We start from the raw sequence: 25,716 nt of genomic DNA on the forward strand, positions 1-25,716 counted from the left end.
TGGGTCAGAAGAGAAATCCAGACAAAGCATTCTACAAAAAGATGGGGCAAGACAAAATACTGACTGACGGGAGATACAAAGAAAAGCCTCCTGGACTTCCACTTCTGGGAGCCAAGATGGCAGAATAAGAAGTAAGTTGCTCTTACCCTCCCTTATTGACCTCTGAAAGCCTAGAAAATATCGCCCCAGGAAAAACCCTGAAACAGCTGAGTTAGCAGAAAAATGGGGTGCAGCAGTCTTGTAGATAAGGAAGCTTGGGAGATTAGTGGGAAAGGCCCCTCTCTCTCTGGGGGAGGGGGAGCAGTACAGGATGGGAAGCTTCCCAGCAAGCACCAACACCAGGAACCCTGAGTGCCTCAGGCAGGGTAACAGGTAGACACCACCTCTGAAAACCACCACGTGTGATGGCATTTTCCAGCAGCCAAATCTCCCAAGTGCCTCAGCACAACTCTGGGAAGCACAACCCCAAGAGGCAAAGTTCCAGGCTGACAGACATCCTCCAGCAGCCAAACATTAGAGTGCAAGGCCTAGATGAGCTAGAGTCCCCCAGGGGCCAGAGTCCCCACCTCCACCCTGAGAGCTCCAGTGTTGCTGACCCCAGACCAGCATCAGGTAAGCTACCGGAACCCTACAGCCTCCAAATGCCAGCACCTGAGGCCCCCACACACAAAGCCAGTGAACAGGTCCTGGGCTCCAGCATGAAGCTTGGGTCAGTGCCCCTTACACTCCAGCGAGAGAGCTCAACTTTTTTTTAAAAGTCAGGAAATAGGCAAACACCAACAGCAAGAAGCAGAAACAGACAATGACCACAGATTCTTATTATGGGGATGGGGAAGATTCACAAATTCAGAAGAAGATATTATCAACATACCTACATCCGAAACCAAAAAGGGGAATATGAACTGATCTCAAGCCCAAAAAGCCTTCTTGGAAGAGCTCAAGAAGGATTTTAAAAGTCAAATAAGAGAGGTAGAAGAAAAATTGGGAAAAGAAATAAGAGGTATGTGAAAGAGAGTCAATAACTTGGAAAAGGAAGGACAAAAATTAGCTGTAATTAACACTGTGTACTTGAAAAAATACAATTGGCCAAATGGGAAGAAAAAAGTACACTGAAGAAAATAACTCCTTAAAAAGTAGAATTGGCCAAATGGAAAAGGAGGCACAAAAACTCACTGAAGAGAACTCCTTAAAAAGTAAAACGGGCCAAATGGAAAAGGAGGTACTAAATCTAATAGAAGAAAACAAGTCATTAAAAATTAGAACTGGGCAAATGGAAGCTAATGACTCTATGAGAGATCAAGAATCAGTCAAAAAGAAACAAACAAATGAAAAAATAGAAGACATAAAATACTTCATTGGTAAAATAACTGACCTGGAAAATAGATCCAGGAGAGACAATTTAAAAATTACTGATCTACATGAAAACCATGATGAAAAAAAGAGCCTGAACAGCATCTTTCAGGAAATCATCAAGGAAAACTGCCCTGAGGTCCTAGAACCAGAGGGTAAAATAGTCGTCAAAAGAATTCACCAATCACCTCCTGAAAAGAGATCCCAAATTGAAAACACCAAGGAATCTTGTAGCCAAATTCCAAAATTACCAGGTCAAAGAGAAAACACTGCAAGCAGCCAGAAAGAAACAATTTAAATATCATGGAACCACTGCCAAGATTATTCAGAACTTTGCAGCTTCTACATTAAAAGATTGGAGGGTTTGGAATATGATATTCCAAAAGGTAAAGAAGCTTGCATCACAACCAAGGATCAACTACCCAGCAAAATTGAGCATAATCTTTCAGTGGAGGAGATGGATATTCAATGAAATAAAAGACTTCCAAACCTTCCTGATGAAAAAATCAGAGCTCAACAGAAAATCTGATCTTCAACTACAAGACTAAACAGAACAGGACAGAAAAAAACAGAAACATATTAATAAGGGCAAACGTTTTACATCTCTACAAGGGAAGATGACCCTTGTAACTCTTGAGAACTGTATTGTTATTACGACATTTAAAAGGGGTGTATATATATAGACAGAGGGTGTGGGTGTAAGTTGACTTTGATGTGATAAAAAAATCTAATTAAGTGGCAGAAAGGGATTGGACTAGGAGAAGACGAAAGGAGAAGGCAGAAACAGGTAAATTACATCACATGAAAAGGCACAAAAACCTATTACAGTAGAGGGAAAGGAGGGAGATGAGCATTGTTTGAATCTTACTCTCATCAGATTTGGTTCAAAGAGGGAATAACATAATTAGTTAGGTATAGAAATCTAACTTACCCAATAGGAAGTAGGAGGGGAAAGGGAAAAAGAAAAGGGAAGAGGTGACTAAAAGGTAGAGAAGGAGTAAAGGTAAAAGGGGAGAAAAAGGAGGGGGCTGATAGAAGGGAAGGAAGACTTAGGGAGGCAGTGGTCAAAAGCAAAACTCTAGTGATGACAGAAAGGGAAAAAGGAGAGAGAAGAATATAACCACGTGGGGAAAGAGAATGGAGAGAAAGACACAGAGAGTAATCATAAGTATGAATGTGAATGGGATGAACTCTCTAATAAAACGGAAGAGGATAGCAGAGTGGATTAAAAAACTTAATTCTACAATATGTTGTGTATAATAAACACAGCTGAAGCAGAGAGATACACACAGAGAAAAGGTCAAAGGCTAGAGCAGAATATATTATGCTTCAGCTAAAGTAAAAAAAGCAGGGGTAGCAATACTGATCTCAAAGAAAAAGCAAAAATACATCTAATTAAGAGACAAGAAAGGTAACTACATCCCGCTAAAAGGTACCATAGACAATGAAGTAATATCATTACTAAACAAATATGCACCAAGTGGTATAGTATCCAAATTCTTAGAGGAGAAGTTAAGGGAGTTACAGGAAGAAATAGATAACAAAACTATATTAGTGGGGGATGTCAACCTCCCCTTCTCAGAATTAGATAAATCTAACCACAAAATAAGAAAGAAGTTAAGGAGATGAATAGAATTTTATAAAAGTTAGATATGACAGACCTCTGGAGAAAATTAAATGTGGATAGAAAGGAATATACCTTTTTGTTGGTGGTACATGGCACCTAAATCGACACAAAAATTGGCACAAAAACTGACAATGTACTAGGGGATAAAAATCTCACAATCCAATGCAGAAAGGCAGAAATATTAAATGCATCCCCTTTTCAGATCATAACGCAAAAAAATTACATGTAATAAAGGGCCATGGAAAAATAAACTAAAAATTAATTGGAAACTAAATAATCTAATCCTAAAGAATGAGTGGGTCAAATAAAAAATCATAGAAACAACCACTAACTTCATCCAAGAGAATGACAATAATGAGACAACATACCAAAACTTATGGGATGCAGTGAAAGTGGTTCTTAGTGTAAGTTTTATATCTCTAAATGCTTACATGAATAAAATAGAGAAACAGGAGATGAATGAATTGGGCATACAACTATAAAAGGGAGAAAAAGAACAAACTGAAAATCCCCAATTAAATACCAAATTAGAAATTCTGAAAACCAAATGAGAGATTAATAAAACTGAAATTAAGAAAACTACTGACTAATAAATAAAAACTGGTTTTATGAAAAAAAAACAATAATAGATAAACCTTTGGTTAATTTGATTTAAAAAAAAAAGAAAACCAAATTACCGGCATCAAAAATGAAGAGAGTGAATTCACCACTAATGAAGAGGAAATCAAAGCAATAATTAGGACCTATTTTGCCCAACTGTATGCCAATGAATTTGATAATCTTAGTAAAATGGATGAATATTTACAAAAATACAAATTGCTTCAATTAATGGAAGAAGAAATAAAAATTTTAAATAATCCCATTTCAGAAAAAAAGAAATTTAACAAGCCATCAATGAACGCCATAAGAAAAAAATCTCCAGGGCCAAATGGATTTACAAGTGAATTCTATCAAACATTTAAAGAATAACTAACACTGGGGCAGCAAAGTGGCTCAGCGGATAGAGCAAAAGCCCTGGAGTCAGGAGGACCTGAGTACAAATCCAGCCTCAGTCACACATAATACTTACTAGCTGTGTGACCCGGGGAAATCACTTAACCCCATTGCCTAGGGAAAAAAAAACTAATTCTAATACTATATAAACTATTTGGGAAAATAGGTGAAGAAGGAGTCCTACCAAATTCTTTTTATGATACAAATATGGTGCTGATACCTACAAGAGCCAAAACAGAGAAAGGAAATTATAGACCAATTTCCCTAATGAATATAGATGTAAAAATTTTAAATAAAATATTAGCAAACAGATTACAGCAACTTATCTCAAGGAAAATATACTATGATCAGGTAGGATTTATACCCAGGAATGCAGGGTTGGTTCAATATTAGGAAAACCATGGGCATAACTGACCATATCAACAACAAAACTTACAGAAATCATATGATTATCTCAATAGATGCAGGAAAGCATTTGACAAAATACAACACTCATTCCCATTAAAAACACTAGAGAGCATAGGAATAAATGGAATCCTCCTTAAAATGACAGGTAGCATCTATCTAAAACCATCAGTAAGCATTATATGTAACGGGGATAAGCTAGAAGCATTTCCAGCACGATCAGGGAGTAAAATAAGGATGTCCATTATCAACACTGTTATTCAATACTGTACTAGAAATGTTGGCTTTAGCAATAAGAGAAGAAAAGGATATTGAAGGAATTAGAATAGGCAAAGAAGAAACAAAGCTATCACTCTTTGCAGATGATATAATTGTACACTTAGAGAATCCTAGAGAATCAAGAAAAAAATTACTTGAAATAATAAACAAATTTAGCAAAGTTGCAGGATATAAAAAAACCCACATAAATCATCAGCATTTCTATATATTACTAATAAAGCCCAACAGCAAGAAACAAAAAGACAAATTCCATTTAAAGTTACTGTAGACATTATAAAATATTTAGGAGTCTACCTGCCAAAACAAAACCGGGAACAATATGAACACAATTACAAACCACTTTTCACACAAATAAAGTCAGATCTAAATAACTGGAAAAAACACCAATTGCTCATGGGCAGGCCAAGCTAATATAATAAAAATGGCAATTCTACCTAAGCTAATTTACTTATTCAGTGCCATACCAATCAAACTACCAGAAAATTACTTCACAGAGCTAGAAAAAACAATAACAAAACTCATCTGGAAGAACAAAGGGTCCAGAATATCAAGGGAATTAATGAAAAGAAATGCAAGGGAAGGTAGCCTAGCTGTACCAGATCTTAAATTGTATTATAAAGCAGCAATCATCAAAGCTACTTGGTACTGGCTAAGAAACAGAGTGGTGGATCAGTAGAATAGGTTAGGTATGCAAGTCAGTGCAACAGTCAATGACTATACTAATCTACAATTTGATAAATCCAAAGACTCCAGCTTCTGGAATAATTATTCACTATTTAACAAAAACTGCTGGGGAAAACTGGAAAATAGTATGGCAGAAACTATGCATAGACCAACATCTTACACCCTATACCAAGATAAAGTCAAAACTGGTACATGATTTGGATATAAAGACTGATACTATAAGCAAACTAGGAGAGCAAGAATAATTTACTTATCAAATCAATGTAGAAGGGAAGAACTTATGAGAAAACAAGAGATAGACAAAATTATGAAATGCAAAGTGGATGACTTTGATTACATTAAATTAAAAAGGTTTTGCACAAACAAAGCCAATGCATCCAAGATTAGGAGGGAAGCAGAAAAATGGGAAAGAATTTTTATAACCAGTGTCTCTGATAATGGCCTCATTTCTAAAATACATGGAGAACTGAGTAAAATGTGTAAGAATACAAGTCATTCCCCAATTGATAAATGGTCAAAGACATGAACAGGCAGTTTTCAGATGAAGAAATTAAAGCTATGCATAGTCATATGAAAAAAATGCTCTAAATCACTATTGATTAGAGCAATACAAATCAAAACAACTCTGAGGTACCACCTCACACCTATCAGATTGGCCAACATGACAAAACAGGACAATAATAAATGTTAGAGAAGATGCAGGAAAATTGGAACACTAATGCATTGTCAGTGGAGTTGTGAAGTAATCCAACCATTCTGGAGAGCAATTTGCAACTAAGCTCAAAGGGCTATAAAGTTATGCATACCCTTGTACCCAGCAATCCACTTCTAGGTCTATATCCCAAAGAAATCATAAAAACAGGAAAAGGACTCACATTTACAAAAATTTTTATAGCAGCTTTATGGTGGCAAAGAATTAGAAATTGAGGGGATGCCCATCAATTGGGGAATGGCTAACAAGCTGTAGCATATGAATGTAATGGAATACTATTGTGCTACAAGAAATGATGAACAGGCTGACTTCAGAAAAACTTGGAAATACTTATATGAACTGATGCTGAGTGAAATAAGCAGAACCAGGAGACCACTGTACACAGTAACACTCACATTACGCAATGACTGACTTTGATAGACTTAGCACTTCCGAGCAATGCAAGGATCTAAGACAGCTCCAAAAGACTCATAATGGAAAATGCTATCCACATCCAGAGAAAGAACTATGGAGTCTGAATGCAGATGAACACATATTATTTGCTCTCCTTTTCTTTTGTTGTTTTGTTTTGTTTCTTCTTTCTTGCAGTTCCTCCCATTAGTTGTAATTCTTCTTTACATTATGACTGTGAAAAATATCTTAATACAAATGTATAAGTAAAGCCTATATTAGATTGCAAGCCATCTTGGGAAGGGGGGAGGTGAGGAGGGGGAGAAAATTTAAAACTCAAAATCTTATGGAAGTGAATATTGAAAACAAAAAATAAATAAATTATATATGTAAAGAAAAGAAAAGAAAAGCCTCCTGGAGGAGCTGGCACCAGAGTGAAGGCTTAAAGAAAAAATAAAATCCTCAAAAATAGAAATAAGGATGATGGCCACTCTTCAGGTGTAGGGCACAAAAGACATATAGAGAGAGAGATATAGATATACAGATATAGATATATATATAAAATGTAGAGTCTGGTGCAGGGAATAGCTAGTAAGCCAGTTTGACTGAGGTGTAGATTAAGGGGAGGGGAGTAAAGTGAAATCAAGTTTATAAAAGTTAGTAGTATCCAGTCAGTGAAGGGCTTTATATGGCAGGTTAAAAACATCTGTCTGTTACCCCAAGGGCAACAGATAGCCACTAAAGTGTTATTTTTGTTTTCATTTTTAAGAAGGAACAAGATCAAGCCTGCATCTCAAGAAGACAGATTATTTTAGCAGACGTATGGAAGACTGTTTGGAAAGGGATAAAACTGGGTGCAGGCAGGTTATTACAATCATCTGATGAGAGAGAATGAGGACCTAAATTAAGATGGTGGTCCATGTAAGTAAAGAGAAGAGCAAAGATAGAAACGATGTTACAGAGGTAAAAATCAACAGGATTCAGCAATTTTTTTTATATGATGGCAAAGGGATTTAGGAAAGAGAATAATCAACGTGTGACTCTTGGGTTACAAGCCCAGAGGAGACTAGTATGTCCTAGTGATTCCCTCAAAAGAAATAGGTAACTTTGAAGGAAGGGTGGATTTAGAATGATGAGCTCCAATTTGGAAATGCTGAGAACCATATTAAATCTATGTTGTTGTTATCATTATTGTCCAGATCACATGAAGTAATAGTTCTATTTTCATCGTAGACTAGTTAGACCACATCTGTAAGACTGTTGTCTAGTCTACACATCTCATTTTAAAAGGACATTTAAACTATATGGCATCCAGAAGACAGAAGGATAGTGTGGCATCTATAAACCACAAAAACTGTTTAAATAATTAAAAGTGTTTAGCCTGGAGAAAAGAATACTAAAAGGAGAACATATCTGGGGTATAAGTGCTTAATAACATCAAGGCACAATTTTGCATTTCATCTAGGCAGAGGAAGAGACTAGCATTGCCTGAGGTGTTCTTATGGGCCCCTGCGGAGCCAGTCTCACCAGAGAAAAAGGTGGAGAAGAGCCACAGGAGAGAGGTCTCTGAGTCAGTGGGCACTTGTGTGCTGGACAACAAAAGGAAGTGTGGTTGTTGAGGAATTTGGTCAGCAGCCCTGCTTCTGTCCTTGACAACCATGATAGAGGGGAGCAACCCTCGAAAAGAAGAGTCCAGAGACAACCAACTGACACCAACAGATCAGCTAAAGCAGTACGGCACCCTGAGAAGAGATCTGAGAAGAGATCGGAGCCACTATGTGACAGACAGGTCCAACTGGTGTACCAAGAAATCAGCAAGCGAGACCCAGACATAATTTAAAATGTGGATTTATTAGTGCGCGACTGCAAGGGGTATGCACATCCAAATCAAGCAGCCCCAATCAGGGGTCAAGCTAGGGTTTATATGGGAAAGAAATGCCAGGAACACTGATGAGGTAATCCAAAGGTGCAGGTGTCTTTGGGGGCTATGGATGGGAAAGTACAGGAAGTATACCGAACGGGGAGGGGGATGGATCTTTGGAGTCTGGCAGGAGGAAGAGTCCTTGGGCTGGCCAAGGACACCCCTCTCTCCCTCTGTCTTGATGAAAGAATGCTCTGCAACAAGGGAAAGCTTTCTCACAACACAGGAACTTACTAAGGAATTGGGAGGCTTCCAGAGACATGATCTGAGGGCTGGGGCCTGAGCAGCCCAGCTCTGTGTAGCTGTATCAGGGACAGAGATAAGGGTCATGCTGAGGCCCATGCATGAATAACTGCTAGGCACAGTGTCCTTAGGCTGGGGAGTGGTTGTCAGAGACAGTGTTTCTGAGACTAGGGAGAAATTGGGGCACAAGTACAAGCACAAGCACCCGAACACCCCACCATTATCGGTCAGAGATCACACAAACCAGACCAGGTGTCCTGGTCTCTGGTGTAAACATAATTATCTAAAGTGATTATATTGCAAGCTTTCTTAACCATTTGCGTTGGAGGTATGGGCTATGCTGAGCTATGCTGAGCTATGCAAGAGTACATTTCACTATTGTTTAGATTTTTAGGAGGTAAGAGGTCTGGGGCAAGATTAAGCACCAACTTTTGCTTTCCATGGCTTAAAGGGCCATACTGCCTAAGTGGTAAAATAATGTTCTGCATTACACAACCACTTCAACCATCAACTCCTCTCAGATGTTCTGGTCAAAATCTCACCCATGCAGCTCTCTGCCACTCCCCCACAGCCCTGCTTTCAACTCAGCCCCTGGGCACACCATCCCCACCACTGACAAACTGCCAGTGCACAGGCAAGCTCAAGAACCCAGGGAATAGTAGCACCCCCAGACCACAAGCCCTACTTCCAGCCTAAACCCTGCCACAGTCTGGCAGCCATAGCTACTGAAGACCTAAAAATGAAAGTTCTGTCCACCAAAGTACTTGACATTGTCAAATGGCTCAACTTCAGAAAGACTAAGGTCTTATTAATGAAAATGACATTAAGGAAGGTGCCTCTGCTTTGCCACTGGACCCACCTGACTTGCAGCTGAAGCCTTTTACTTGTTTTCTCCCCTAATTATAATGTGAGGACCCAAAAGCAAAGATCTGCTTTTGTATGTGCATCCCCAAGCACTTAACACAATACTCTGCACAGAGGAAGCACTTTATATCCTCTACATTTTCTGCGGGCTGCCTGGAATCCTTTGGAGGGCCACAAGTGGCACACGGACTATATGTTGCGCGGGCCTGACTTAACATATGCTTTTTCTTTCATTTCTTCATCTGGCCCAAGATCAATTAAATATTTATTAAGCACTTACTTTGTGCTCAGAGAAGCAGTATGACAATGGACAGAAAGCTGGTCTCCCTCACAGTCAGTAAGACTTAGGTTCAAATCCCTCTCCTGAAACATCTGTCTTTGTGATCCAAGCCTCTCTTTGTCCTCTAGCCAACTCTCTAAAACTAAGCAGAAAAGGTGCTGGCCTCAATTGTCAGACAAAGCTTCCTTATCTAGGAATTTCCTGTACCATTGACTATGTGCCAGGTACTATGACAGGCAACGACAAAAACAAAGACAAAAAAAAATGTAAAGACACCTGCCCTCAAGGAGTTTATATTCTGTCAGTTTAGATAACATATACATCTACAAGTATAAACAAAATATATGACATAAATACAAGGAAATGGGGGGGAACGATGCTAACAGATGGAGGAGGATCAGGAAAGGCCTTCCACAGAAGGAAACCACAGAGTCCACAAGGCAGAGGTGATGAGGGAGCATACTCTAGGCAGAGCAGGAGGCCTGTGCAAAGACACAAGAGATTGGAGATGCAATAGTTCAAGGTGAGGAACAGCGTGAACATGATATGGCAGAACCAAAAAAAAAGAAAAAAAAATGGGAAGAAAGGATGTCATCTAGGAAGCATACATGAGAAAAGGGCATGAAAGGGCATGGACAAGAGTGGTATGTGATAGGCTGGTACCGATGCATTGCACCCTGCATCACTGGAGGGGACATCCAGTTGGATCAACCCACATGGATCAAAATCCACTTAAGAGTAGTGAAGAAAATCGTACCCACCAACAACATGGTTTCTTAAAAGGCCTTAAGTAAGAGACAGTATGTAACAGCTGGCATGGCACATTGAAAATAGCACCGTACTGAGAGTCAGATGGTCCATGTTCAAATCCCCGCTTTGCTATTTAAGCCTGAGTGACCGTGGGCACGTCATGGCCTCCCTGAGCATCAGGCTGCTCATCTCCAAAATCAAAGAACTGGACTAGATGTTCTCTAAGACCCCTTTCAGCCCTAACCCTAGGACCTCAGGAGGCTCTCATGATGTAGTACAATCAACTCGAGATTTGGAGTCACTCCAGCTCTTGCTACCACTGGCTGTGTGACCTTAAGCAAGTCACAGAGAATCTTTCAACATCAACTCATCTATAAAATGCTCCTCAACTTCCCATTTTACAGGAATGTTCCATGAGCTAAGATGAATATTAGGCTAGCTAAGGCAACTGTGAGGAAACAACTAGATAATTAGATTTTTTTTTTTAATATTACTCTCCAAATGCGTAAAATATTCAAGAGGAAAACTACACGGCACCTTTAAAGAAAAGTCGTGTCAGCATAACAACAAGCTTTAAAATTACTAGGAGTTGAAGATCTTAGTTAAAAGTGCAAACTTTAGCATTTTCTGCAAACTGCCTCACACAACTCGGAGCAAAGGAATAGAAAGTGTCTAGCAGCACAGTTGCTAGGGTGACCTTTTCTTGATTTGGGGGCCTGAGAAAGAAACAGTTGGTGGTTTCTTCAAACCCATTACCAGCCATTCTGCACTGGCCTCTGGAAGAAGGGGATATAGGAAAGGGCACAGTGGGAATGCAGAAGTCCAGCCACAGAACTGTGGTTAAATGAGCAGTGTTACTCCTTCAGGCACTACTAGACAAAGGAGGAGTCTGCAGCAGTAGGCAGATTAACACTGAGAAACAATAAACTGAAAGACATAGGCTTTGACGCCAACCTAAAGCCCCTACATAGCTGAAATGGCAGGAATCGAGTCTTTAGACACTAAAGCTTCTCCAAAAGTTCTTTTAAAAAAAGATTCAGAAAGGAGAAATTACCAACCTGTAATCAGTAGGGTATGTGCTTTGCATGTTACTACTAGTGGGAACAATTTTGCAATGATCCATCACCAGACTGAGTGATAATAAGCCCCCTGAACTCTAGAACCCCACCCTCAACTATTCTTCCCAAGGATGCCAGAGTAATCTTTCTTATGCATAGATCTGGTCATATCATTCATCTGCTCAAAACCCAATAGCTCTTCATTATCTATTTAATAAAACTCAAGCCTCCTTAGCCTGGCAATCAATACCCTTCACAATCTGGTACCAACCTTCCTTTCTAGCCTTCTATTCGACTTTTCCATTCTGAAGACTCCACTCCAGTAAAAGTAGATCACACATATATAAATAAGAGACACTACTTTGCTAATGCTGGTGCCTATGTTTCCCACCCACTTGCCAGAGTCTTCCAATTTTTTAAAGTCCATTTCAATGTCCTCTTTCCATGAAGCCTTTCTTTATCTCTCCAACATTTAAGTCAAAAGTTTATAAATAAATATACAAACACACACACACACACACACACACACACACACCCCCTATTAAAGACCTATTCTGATGCCTCATCATAGTCAGCTATGTCAGAATGCAAGCTCTGACAGGTCTTATGCCAACCTGGAAAAGCTTCAAGTACTAACAAACAGTCCGTGGACCAGCCCAGCTAAGGCACCAAGAAACTTATCACTAAAAGACTGGCCACCATATGTTTTAGCTACATTAAACTCTCTATTAGTAAGCAGAAGGATTATTATTCAAATCACTGAAACAACTACCTAACCAAAAATCACATATACTTTGTTCTGCATTATTTAAATGTATAAGACATATCTCTACTAGACAGTGAACTCCATGGAAGCAAAGCCTATTTTTATTTTTATTCTATTTATTTATTTATTTATTTAGGCTTTTAGGCAATTGGGGTTAAGTGACTTGCCCAAGGTCACACAGCTAGTAAGTGTCAAGTGTTGGGTCTGAGGCCGGATTTGAACTCAGGTCCTCCTGACTTCAGGGCCAGGTGCTCTATCCACTGTGCCACCTAGCTGCCCCTTTTTTATTTATTTTTTTTTTATTGAAACAAAGCCTATGATCTCTGAATGTGCTCCAGTTTCTGATTAATGATAATAATAGTAGTAGTTCATGTTTACACAGCACTTAAAAGAAGTGCATGCCTCAAAACTACAGAAGATAGACTAGTGCAAGTTTTGTTATCCTCATTTTACAAATGAGGTCCCTGAGGCTAAATGGTTAACAGACTGGCCAAAGTACCAAAGTCACACACCTTATGAGAGGCCAGTTCCAGACGCTAAACCAGGTTTCTTGATAGCCAGACCAGCTAGCTCCTCTTTCAGTGATCTTTCTACTACCCAACACTGAGCTCTTAGACACTTAATGTTGGTTAATTTAGGTCAAAGTTGATTCAAATATAAAAATCACACATAAAATTGCAAATCTGACTTTAATTTTGAAAGTGCATACTGATTTCCTAATGTTGTACCTTAAATAAAATCTAAATTGAGCAAACTAAAAGATGTCCTTGTTGGCAGCATGCTAAGTCTGTATGTCACAAGCTTCCACCTTCTCAACCATAAAATGAAGGGGTTGAAGGGCAGCTAGGTGACTCAGTGGATAGAGCACTGGCCCTGGATTCAGGAGACCCTGACTTCAAATCCGGCCTCAGACACATAACACTTACTAACTGTGGGACCCTGGACAAGTCACTTAACCCCACTGCCTAGCGGAAAAAAAAAAATGAAGGGGTTGGCCTAGGTAATCTCCAAAGTCCTTTTCACCTCTCAAACTCTATGATGTCTTTCTAAAGACCCTATACCACTGCACAACTATCTGGACAATTCTATCAAAAAGAAAGAATGAATAAGCTTTGCATACAGTAGGGCTGCTGAATTGCATCTGAAGGCATTAGAGTAGAAGGGACAGCTTGTTTTCTGTAGCACCTTAAACAAAACCAGCTCCACTTGAGTGAGTCAATTCTTTTACCACAGAAATTGGAATTAATCAAAATCACTACATTCTTCTTAATTCACCTCCAAGATCCCACCAAATCAGGAGCTTTTATACCTTGTGTGAAGCCACTGACAGTCCAGGCAACATTAAAGACCCTTCTTAGAATGTTTTTCAATGCACAAAATAAATGCACAGTAATACAAAGGAAATCAATTATATTGAAATTCACTTATCAGATACAAGCAAGTTCACAGATCCTAGGTTAAGTCCCTCAACGTCAAATCTTTTATCTTCCACACTAAAGAAAACCAGGGAATTCGAGGTGAGGTCTTTCAATCACTGAAGGCTTTCCAATGGGAATGGTTACATTCAGATTTCTAAGACCACTAGTAAGCCTGAACCTCCCTAATCAATTCTCTATCCTATTCACCAACGCTATTCCAAATCTTTTTTATACCTCTTCAAACTTCCCATGGTCCCCTCTAATCCCTACCTGTTCAACTTAGAATCCTGCCTCATATTTCACTCTAAAAACTGAGGCAGAGAGCTTTCTCTTTTTCCCCTTCTCCTCAACTCACATCACTCAGACAGCTTCCTTCCCCTATTAGCTCCTCCTTCACCCCATCTCATATGCAGAGGCAGGTGGCAGCACAACGGATAGAGGCTGGGCCTCCAATCAGCAAGACCAGAGTTCAAATTCAGCTTCAGACACATACTAGCTACGTGACCTTACTCTGTCTCACTTTCCTTATGGGGGTCTCAAATGAAATATATAAAAAGTGCTCAGTGCACTTAGGTGCTTAATAAATACTTGTTCCAACAAAATATTTTTAAGGCTGTATTTGAGTCAAGAGAAGGATCAAAGAAGGAATAAGATTACTGCTTGGGGTAGATGGAGGATGGTAATAAGATTCAACCTTTGGAGAAAAAAAAAGATTCAACTTTTGTTTTACTCCTGGTTTCTCTCCCAAGGAGACGGTCTATGGATTGGAAAGGACAGAACAACAATTATTAGAAAGGAGTAGAAACCCAAGTTAAATAAAGGGATGACCAGACAGCATCAACTACTCTAAATGAGTTCAAGTCACTGTAAGGAGAGCTATAATCTAAAGTAATGAAAATAGTACTGGAATTGTTGAGCTGCTGATGGAGACCTTTAAAAATATTCTGGAGAATGTAACAGATGCTGTAGAACTAAAGATGAGCAAATGTCCCAATTTTCAAGAAATAAGGAAGGAAGAAGACAAAGAGTCTACAAACTACAGACTTTGAGCTTGACTTATTCATGGAAAGCTCCTAAAACACACGATTAAGTGAGTGGTTTCTGAGCACTTAGAAAGGGAAGCAGTGATCATGAAAAGCCAACATGAACTCACCAAGAAGTCATGACTCACTTCATTTCCTTTTCTGACAGGGTAACTGTTGTCGATCCTTCGTTTTCGAAGAAGATCAATGACATCAAGACACTGAGGTACTTTACGATGGATAAAATAATGGGTGATATCTTGTGAGCTGGATTTAAGTGAGACAGCTTTGTAAAGTCGGCAGCCTCACTCTGTCTTCCAGAGTCATCAAAATCTGGTGGCAAGACAAAAGTCAAGACAAGTGGTGTAGCTGATGTACATGCTACAGCTACCTGGAGCCACAGGTGGGAGCTGGGTGGCAGATACACATCAAAGGAGGGTGAGCAGCCCTAAAAAGGACAGGGTAACAGCACAGATCAGAGTATTAGATAGATGGATAGATACTTGTTCCTTCCTCCACTTCTACTGGCGAAGGCAAAATCCTCTATATTCACAAATGATCCCACTCCATCCTATCTTCTCCAATAGATTGTCCCTCACTCTCATCCCCACTCTCACTAATCTTCAATCTTTGTCTACTGGTTGCTTGCTTCCCTGCTGTCTACAAATACATCCATGTCTCCCCCATCCTCAAAGAACTCTCCTTTTATTTACCTATTACCATCAGCTTTCATCCTCTATCTCGCCTTTCTTGGGGCTAACTCCTTGAGAAGACTATCTACAACAAGCACGTATACTTCATTCCTTTCACAGTCTTCTTAACTCTTTACAATCTGACTTTTGACCTCATCATTCAACTGAAACTACTCTCACTTAAAGTTGCCAATGATGCTCTAGGTAGTAATCTAGATCTAGGATTTGAACCAAGCACCAAACTCCTATGATTGTAGCATTCTTCTCCCTTTCCTATTTGGTTGTGCTTCACTCACAGAGTTGTCAAGAGCTATGGTGTCAAACTCAAATAGAAACAGAAGCCACTAAGCCATACATAACGGTCCCTTCGGGCTACATATTGACTTAGAAAATAATATGTTAACTAACATTATCTATGTTTTACTGTACTTTTATTTATTTTTTAAATATTTCCAAATTACATTTTAATATGGTTCAGGCAATAGGGAGTGATTGTAGGCTGAATGTTTGATATCTCCAGTCAAGAGGGCAGGAGACAATATTAAAGGGCTTAGCAAACCTGAAAGCACTATGTAAATATCAACCAATCTAATATTTACCAATCAAAACTAGTTTAGTATGGTTTCCTCTTTTTGCCTCTGTATCCTAAGCACATTGTCTTGCTCACAGTATGTATACAGTAATCATTTTTTACGTTTTGTATAAGTCCTAGCTTGAACACAACTATATCTAAAGGAATCTCATTAACAGAGCGGATTCCCAAGTTGACCTCACAGTAAAATATCTAATTTTTATACCTAAATATTCCAGTTATCTCCCTATTAAGTGTTTTCACCATGTCAAGTTTTATGACAGAACTACTTTAAAAAATAAATGGTTGGCTTGTTTTTGCAAACTCTTTGAATAACTTATAAACATAAAAGGCCAAATAACAGTTCATTTATATTCATCATTGGGTTGTCAGTGCAGAAAAGGAGGTAGGAAAGAGAATGTAGTTTTAAATTTTTCTTTAACATAACAAGAAGAAAAAAAGAGTCCAAAGAGACATGCTAGTACAAATTATGAAAGTCTGTCTGATGGGAGGACTAGGGCAATTTGGTCAGGTAAACTATAGCTAGAGAAATTTGAAAAATACAATTTAGAAAAAAATCAAATCTTACAGGTTTTTTTTTAAAAAAAAAACACTTTAAGGCAATGAACTGGAAACAAAATAGATGCCCACTGATTGAATAACTATTAAATAAATTGTGGTTAAACAACTTTCATGTAATGAAAAAAAAAATGAATATGAAAAATACCGAGAAGTATGGGAAGTCTTCTATGAACTTATGCAAAGCACACAGAACCAGAAAAACAATATATGCAATGACTGTGACAATGGAAATATAAATAACAACAAAAATCAAAACTGAAAGCTGTTTAATTATAAAGGCCCAAAAGAAAAAATGAAAAAATGAACCTCCTGTCAGACTCCAGAAGTCCTTTTCCCCATTCTTTTTTTTAAGGGGGGAGGTTATACTTGGAAGCAAAGGTAATGTAAAAGCAAAAGTTATTTCAAAATTTGTTAAGCTTTGCAGAAGACTCAAGTATCAATAGTGCCTGTTGTACTCATCAACATTTTTGTCAAGAAGAATGGGAGATATTTGAATCTTCGAGTATGGGTCAGAGAAATCACTATAGGGAGTAAATTAGGATTCTTCACGTCTCCAATGTAACAGCGGTAGAAAGAGCTTTATTTAACATCCTTGTCATCAGTTGCTATGATAGGGAGAAACATAATAAATGGAATCACCAGCTCTAGAAATCTACAATTTTGTATCTTTTCAGACTCGGAAAAGATTATTCATAATTTATTCATGACAGCAAACTTCAATAAAGTTTGAGGCTTATACTTATTTTTGTTCAATTATTATATAGGTATTCTGTATCTAAATTAACTAAAGGGAGGCAAACAAACCTATGAGTCTGAAAACAAAAACAATTGTGACAGTGTAATCCTAAGAAGTAGTAGAGGTGTAAAATAACCTAGTAAAATAGGAATAAAAAGGGGGTTCATGATACTACTGTGGCAAAAATAAAGCCATTTTCATATGAATAATTTTATTCTGTCATGTACCAGAGAAACAAATTCTTTGAGAGTTTAAAACTCAGAGCCACAACAGTAAAAGGCAAACCTAATTTAGTTTTCTGAGAAAAAAAAATACAGCAATATATCACTTAAATCTTGAGGAAACAAAGCTTTTAAACAAAGTTGGCCTGGGTGGAACTTGACTATTAGAAAGGGAGGAAGGTAAGTTTGGGTTCAAACTCCTGACTGCTCAATCAGAGGTGGCTGAGAAGTTCGGCTGCTGCTTTCTCAGGTACACAGCTCATAAATAAGCCAGTCTACCTCCTGGTCACCATGAAGTGGAAGATGCTGCTCAGGCTCAACTTCCTTCCACTACCCCACTTACTGCAAACTAAAAGTCAAGAACACTCAACTTTAGGGGCCTGAAGGATGGAAAAATCACAACCCACCTCACCTAAGAAATATGGTAGGGATCTCTCTTCCCTCCCCATCCAACTCCACTTCAGGATAAAAGAATACATATTCTAGAACTCTTCCTTATGTGTCCAATGTTATTTTTACCCTTGGTAAGGAGTTGTGTCATTTTAAACAGTGCCCCTTCTACAAAATATTCAACTCATCCTTTTAAAAGTAAAATGTTTTAATTCAATGAAAACAAAGAAATGTATTTCAGTTTGAAGAGAATACGATAGAGAAGGATAACAAGAGAAAAGAGAAAAGATCTGGGGGGGGTTTACAATGAAAACAACAGGAGACTTGGAGATAGCAAAGGCTGATTCTAGTCAGGATTCTGCCATTAACTATCCATGTGCTTTTAGGTCAATCACAGAATCCTAGAACTAGAACCAGAAAGGGGCCTCAAAAAGCAACTACTTCAGTACTTTCTTTTTAGAAATGAAGAAAACGAAGTGAAATTACTTCTCCCAGGTCACATAAGTAGTAATCATTCAATCAAGGAGTATTTATTCAGGTATTCTTCTAAGCACTGGGGACAGACAGAAAGAGAAAAGTCCCTGGACTCAAAAAGTTTAGGGGAGAAAAAAAGAGCATATAAGTACATACTATACATAATATATGAAAAATTAACAGAAGGTTGTAAACTCAGAAGCAAAATTTGAACACAAGTCTTGTGACTCACGGATCCACTTACTACACCAGGCAAATTCCTTCTCTCCAAGCCTTGCTTTGTCATCTGCAAAATGTCTAAATGACTAGTCACAGATGATCTTAAGCTTAGAGCTAAAAGGAATCTTCAAAGTCCAACTTCCTCATTTCACAGAAGAAGAAACTGAAGCTCAGAGCACTTAAATCACTTTTTTTTTAAAGGCAATTTGGATTAAGTGACTTGCCCAGGGTCACACAGCTAGTGTCAAGTGTTTGGTCTGAGGCCGGATTTGAACTCAGGTCCTCCTGACTTCAGGGCAGGTGCTGTACCCACTGGGCCACCTAGCTGCCCCTCATTTAAATCACTTTTCCAAAGTCACAAAGGTAGGAGGTGGCCAGCTATCCTGTGAAGTCCGGATTCAGTCAAAGGACCTCACTTGAGGACTAAAGGGCCACATGTGGCCTTAAGGCTGCAAATTCCCCCCACCCGTTATACCACGATGCCTCCTACAGAAAAGACAGATGCCACCACACACAGCACATCTACATAGGGCTTTAGAGTTTATACAACGTTTTCCTCAAAATTACCCTGTGCAGAAGTACCAGTGTCATCATTTTACATAAGAGGAAACTGTGACTCCAAAAGATGCTATAACTTGCCCACTGTCGTACATCTATCCTCTCTCACCCCTCCCCCATAAAACACAGATTCATGGAGAGAAAGAAAAAAACACAGAGGTGTTTAATAAAGCTTGCTGAACTGAACTGGAAATAAAGACAAAAAAAGAACTTAATTATGACGATAAACAGCCTTTAAACTTGCATCATACTTTTGCAACTACAGCCACAAATATCACTTCTTGGTACCTGCTCCCTTACGGCAGACTGTTACTCCCGGGTTAAATTATTTGACTCTTGCTTTTGTAAACTCACAAGCAAAAGTGACAAAGTAAAACTGGGAATGAGACATTCTAAGTTTTGCAACCTGAAAAATGTGTACATACAGACATTGGTTTATCAAATCAATGATGAGAGTCATAGATTTTGAGTTGAAAGGGTTTTTAAAGAGTATCGAATCCAACCCCCTTCTCTTCACGATGAAGAAACTGAGGCCCAGAGGTCAAGTGACTTGCTCTGTGGTCCATACAGGTAATAACTGACGGGGTAGTTTCCATTCTAAATCCATTTCTCCTTCCACCATACCATGATGTCAAGGTCAAATTTGCTTTTGAAAAAGATTAACAACTACTGGGTTTTAATATGTTATTTTCACACCTAGGTAATGGGATCAGGAGGACAGCAAGGACAATTACTTTGGGAGACTGGAATTTAACAAGTTAAGAATTAATACCATTTGTGTGCCTTGCTGTCTTACAAAAACAGAAAATACGGCTGGAAAAATTCATATTAAAATCTGCCAGAGGAATTTTGCTCCCCTTTTTAAAAATGTACCAATATTTACTGAACTCTTACCTAATTAAAAGGTATCTAATAACTAATAATGACTCCAGCTACTTTATATACCTACAGCACTGCACATTGGTTATCATCAATTTTTAACTATATAACTCATGTTTCGTATATCACAGCTCACCATTTAAACAAACGACACTGCCCCCCAAAATGCTGAAAAATTTAAGGTCTCTATTTTAGGACGCTTCATGGGGGGACCCTGAGAGGACTCAAAGAACTTCATGCTTAAAATAGAGGGATAAATTGGGGGTGCAAAATTAAACACTCCTGACTTCAACAATGCAAAAATCATAGGAGGGTGGGTCATTCTCTAAAGGCATCTGTAACTAAGAGGGTCTCCAACCACAAATGTTTGAATGTATTCTGCCACCACCCAAATAAAACTGTCCCTGCAAAGTGACCTCCAGTTCACATACCCCAAACAAATCTCGTCGTATAATACCACAGATTTAGAACTGGATCTCAGAGGCCATCTAGTCCAATTTTTACAGATGAGGAAACTGAGGCCCACTGAGGTAAATAAAGTTCCTTGCCCAAGGTCATACAAGTAATGTCCAGGTGCTATTTGAATCCAAGCCTCCGACTCCAAATCCTCTTTCCGATCAGTAATACCTTGGGGGAGGGATGGGGTCGGGAAGGGATGCTTTACCTTTCCCACCCCAACTCCAGCCGAAATTGTAGACTTGGCATTACAAAACTTGCTGAAACAGCAAGATGGCCATTTCTCCCGAAAGCGCTCCCCCAGCACATCTACGCACACAAAAGTAGCCAATCTTCCAGGGATAAGCCCGCGCGTCCAGTTCGCCACCACCAGCCCCAAGCCCCCAAGCCTGTCCCGTCGCCAGATGAGCCCCCCAGAGAGCCCCCGGCGGCCAGCCCCCGCCTAGTGACTACCTGGTGAAGAAGTCCGCAAAACCACCACCGCCGCCGCCACCACCACCTCCTCCGCCGCCGCTCCTCCGGGCTTTGGCCGCAGCCCCCGCCGGGCCCAGCTCCGAGGCGGCCGGGGGCCCCAGGAGCCCCTCCCGGGCCAGGTAGTCCGGGGCGCTCTGTCGGCGGCTCACCTCGTACGTGTTCCGAGAGTTCAAGTTCACGTCCGTGAAGCGAAAGCCCGGCTCGGCGTGGGCCCCCCCGCAGTCCTCTCGTCCGCCTCCCCGCCGCGCTGCGCGGCCCTGGGCCCGGCCGGCGGCGGCGACTGCCGACCTCCGGAGACGTCCTCCGAGCCCGAGCCGCCGCCTGGCTCCCCCGGCTCCACCGCTCCCAAGCGGCAGCTCCGGAGCGGGTCCTCCAGCGGAGTCGCCCCGTCGGGCGGGCTCTCGCCGCCGTTGTCGGGCCCGGGCAGGCGGCGGAGGCTGGAGGCGCGGCAGCAGCGCGGCTCCCGGGGGAAGCGGAGAAAGCTCCCCCCGCCGCCTCCCTCCGGGGCCGACGACGAGCAGGACCGGGCGGGCAGGGGCAGCCCGCCGGCCTCGAGGTCGTGACAGCCCGGGCCCAGCAGGAAGCCCGAGTCGCCGTTGGTCATCCTCGGGCGCGGGGGCCGCAAGCCGCCGCCCTGAGGGGGCTTTCCGTCTGGCTCGTCCCCGCAGAGCCGGGAGCCCGAGCCCGGCGGCGGCGGGGGACGGCCGGCCTGGCTGCCGGCGAGCGGGCTACAGTGGCACAGCGCCGGCTCCAGCTGCCCGCCCGCCACCGCCAAGTATCGCTGAATCAGCCGCTGAGGCGGCGGCGTTGCCCCCTCCTCCTCCTCCGATTCCTCCTCCTCCTCCTCCGATTCTTCCTCCTCCTCCGATTCTTCCTCCCCCTCCTCCTGCGGCTCCAGGCAGCAGCTGCCGCGGCCACCCCCGGGGCCGCCCGTGGCCCCGATCATCCTCCCGTCGCGGCCCCCGGGCTCGGGCCCCGGCGGAGGGAACAGTCTGGGCTTCCTTCCCGGACAGGCGCCAGCATCCTCCGGCCCCACCATCTGGCGGTCCGGCGGCTGGCGGCGGAGCGCGACACTGACGACCGAAGGCGACCGGCACAGCCCCGCGCACAACGCTCCGCTCTGCCAAAAAACGGCTCTCAGGCCCCGGGCCGCGGCGGCCGCCGCCGCAACGCTCCCCGCCCCCTCCCCCCAGTCCGCCAGCAGTTGCCCACGGGCACACACTGGGCTACGCGCACGCGTAGCAGCGGACTGGTCAAGAAACCACCGCCATCGCCACCCCCACCTCCCGTCCCCCTTCCCCCCACGAATCCCAGATGATTTCCCCAAACCATAGAGACAGGGGCTAGAGAGCCTCACTCCATGACAATCTCAGGCAGCCAATAAGCGCATCCGCCACCTGGAGTGTGGTGGCTACTTGGTCGATGCAGATTACGAAATTCTGACAGATGTGGGGGCCCCTAGCTGAACGGAGATTCACAAAAGGATTCAAGGAAAAGTTATTGGGCGCCTTCCTTTTAAGCGAGGTTGAGGATTTCTAAAATGTAACAGCTTCTTCCCTCAGGGAGTTTACGTGTTACTAATACTTAGTAAACATGTGCTGGACCATAATAAAGGCGGTAAGGGGTTGCACGTAAGTCGTGGTCCTTTGCCTTCAAAGGGTTTACCATCATCAATTTGTCCTTTCTGAATTTGAGATTCCTTAATAAGTACAAAAAAGGCCATTGAGAGCAGGGGTTGTCTTTTGCCTTTCTTTGCTGTATCCCAACGCTTACAGGCAATTCATAAATGTTTATTGACTGACTGAAGATTAAATATACTTTAGGGGAAATCCTAGAAGGCTTCATGGAGAAAGTGAGATTTAAACTGAATATCAAAGTATGTTTGGTTTTGGTTTTGAATAAATGAGCAGGATGGAGAAGACATTCCAGGAAAAGAGGGCATAGAGACAGTATGTTTATGGGATAGTGAAAGATCATACTAACCCAGATGGAGCAAAAGATTTACAAAGAAAATAGAACTGTGTCTTTGGAAGAATAGATAAACATTTCCAAAATGTGTTATTTGTTGCTTATTCGTGTCTTTATGAGCCCATTTTTGGCTTTCTGGGCAAAGATACTGGAGTGATTTGCCACTTCCTTCTCCAGCTCACTTTACAGATGAGGAAATTGAGGCAAACAGGGTCAAGTGACTTGCCCAGGATCACACAGCTGGTGTCTGAGGCTGGATTTGAACTCAGGAAGATGAGTCTTCTTTGACTCCAGCTCCAACCCTCAATCCACTGCACCACCTAACTGCCCCAGAATTTGTTTTAAATGTGTTATAATTCCTATTTTGCATAAGTTTATTAGTATAGATTGTTATGATGTGAGTCTGAGGTACTTCTGATCCAAAGCTGGTAAATTTATACTATCACCACCAAAGGGGTTCTCAGTTTCTCCTTCAAAGACCCTGACCTTGGGACTATACCCTTATCCCTTTGTTTCTTCCTGGCATCCTTCAAGCACAGTGTTCTCAGTACAACATATTGAATAATCAACTACAAAGTGGGATGTTTCAGTACCTGGCCAGCACTTAGACATTCCAATATAACTTCATTTACCCTTTGCACCTGGAGAATGTCAATTCTGAATTACCAATTATGTAGCAGCAGAGTTTCTTAAAGTGTCATCAAGAAGTTGGTGGATTGTCGGGGAGAAGGCAAAGATGACCATGGAAAGTTAAAAACCCCTGCTCTGGATCTAATGACATTGTATGAATATTAATGGAAAAAGTGGGTTATTTATCAGTTATCCCTTTCCTTTGTTATCTGACTGGCCTGCTACTTCTCATATATCTCTTTGATGTTAAGCTTTATGCCTCTTCTCAATCAATAGCAATCAATGAATATTTATTAATTGCCTGTTACTGGTGAGGGGCAGCTCAGTGGCACAATGGATAGAGTGCCAAGCCTGGAATCAGGAAGAGTCCTCTTCTTGAGTTCAATTCCAGCCTCAGACATGTACTAGCTGTGTGACCCTAGGTAAGACATTTAACCCTGTTTGCCTCCGATTCTTCATCTGTAAAATGAGCTAGAGAAGGAAATGGCAAACCACTCCAGTATCTTTGCCAAGAAAACCTCAAATGGGGTCATGGAGAATCAGACATGACTGAAAAACAACTAAACAAATGACTGAGACACCACGCTGAGCACTGGGGATACAAAAGGAGGCAAAAGACAGTCACTGCCTCCAAGGAGCTCACAATCTAATGGGGGAGAAAGCATACAAACAAGTAGAAATAAAGCAAGCTATATATAGGATAAATGGGAAATGATTAATAGGGGGAAGGCACTAGAATTAAGAAGGATCAGGGAAGGCTTCCATTAAAAGATGGGATTTTTAGTTGAGATTTAAGGGAAGCCAGGGAGGTCAATAGTTGGAGTGAAAGAGGGACAGTCTGCACACTTCTTTATTAGTAAATTGTTATGGACAATGTATACCTACCATGTGCCTCTCCGCTCCCCTTTGCAACACATGGAGCTTTATTCCTTTGGAGATGAGAGTATTCCATGACTCACCAGACAAATACTGAAGAGAAAAGACAAGGAAAGAAAAGAGGAGAGGAGAAAGGAAGAGAGAGGAGGGTAGGGGGGAAGAGAGAAGAAAATAAAGATGGATCAATGTTTCAGAAAGAACCTTAGGGTTAGGTACTTTCCTAGAAACATTTTTGCCAACTTTCTTCTTCCTATTCAACTCTGGACCCTACTCATCGTCCATTTTTTCCTATCCATCTAATATATACATATTGATGAACTTGCTCTCTGAGTTGTCTGCCCAAATGTATATACCAGCCTGGACAAATAATCATTCTTCCCTCCATTTTACTTGTTGACCAAGGATTTCACCATTAGAGTACCAACAAAAAGGTCAATATTTAGGTCAATATTTATATAGGATAGGGAATGGATCTGTGATTTCACTGTACTGGGAACTCTCTAGTGAGGAAACTACCTCTTTACCAACATATATAAGCACCTTCTCTGCAACTCAGAGCCTTAGAGAGCTGCACAAAGCACTGAGAGATTCAGTGTCTTGCCCAGGTCCCACAAGCAGTATGTGTCAGAAGCAGGTCTTGAACCCAGGGCTTCCTCCTACAAGGCCAGCTCATTATGCACTATGACAAGTTGACTTTCAACTTAGAAGTAATCTGAAAAAAGTGGGACTCCTAGAGCCCTGATTCCCCCTTTTTGCTACTCTACAACTGTCATTGCACATAAGACTGATGGCCGCTTTGTAATTTTTCTTTTGTTTCAGGTTGAGCTGCCTGGCCAAGAAATTTATCACTAAGTAGCTACTGGTGATGAGCCTCTCTGTTCACATAGCAAGGTCAGCCCTTGGAAAACAGATCTAGAAAGCTCTTCTACCAAGGTAAGCAGAAGCTACCAAAGCTTGTGAGCCACCGGCCTAGCCTTCTAGAACTCAGGGCCATTTCCATAACCACACAAGTCCTTGGAATACAAACTTATGGAGGGCAAACCTTAAAGTTCTGTATAAATCAGTGGTGTCAAATTCAAATAGAAACCATTTCCTGGGAACTACATATTAACTTAGAAAACCACAGATTGACATTATTTATGTTGTATTTTTATTTATTTTTGTTAAACATTTGCCAACAACATTTTATCTGGCTCTATATACTTGGGAATTTTGTGGGCTCCTGACT

The 25,716-nt window shown here is 41.1% G+C and overlaps 1 protein-coding gene across 1 annotated transcript in view; it reads right to left on the reverse strand.

Annotated features, from left to right (window-relative positions):
* TBC1D12 (TBC1 domain family member 12) overlaps positions 1 to 22,205 on the reverse strand; it is a 125,481-nt gene extending 103,276 nt beyond the window's left edge. Inside the window, 2 exon segments of the mRNA XM_020964091.2 lie at positions 20,994 to 21,222; positions 21,225 to 22,205. Of these exon segments, the coding sequence (XP_020819750.2) occupies positions 20,994 to 21,222; positions 21,225 to 22,053 (1,058 nt within the window). The 5' untranslated portion in view covers positions 22,054 to 22,205.
* Between the last annotated feature and the right edge of the window lie 3,511 nt (positions 22,206 to 25,716).

The sequence above is a fragment of the Phascolarctos cinereus genome, unplaced genomic scaffold (assembly GCF_003287225.1).
Source record: "Phascolarctos cinereus isolate Bilbo 61053 unplaced genomic scaffold, phaCin_HiC Scaffold_3;HRSCAF=262, whole genome shotgun sequence".
Classification (NCBI taxonomy): domain Eukaryota; kingdom Metazoa; phylum Chordata; class Mammalia; order Diprotodontia; family Phascolarctidae; genus Phascolarctos; species Phascolarctos cinereus.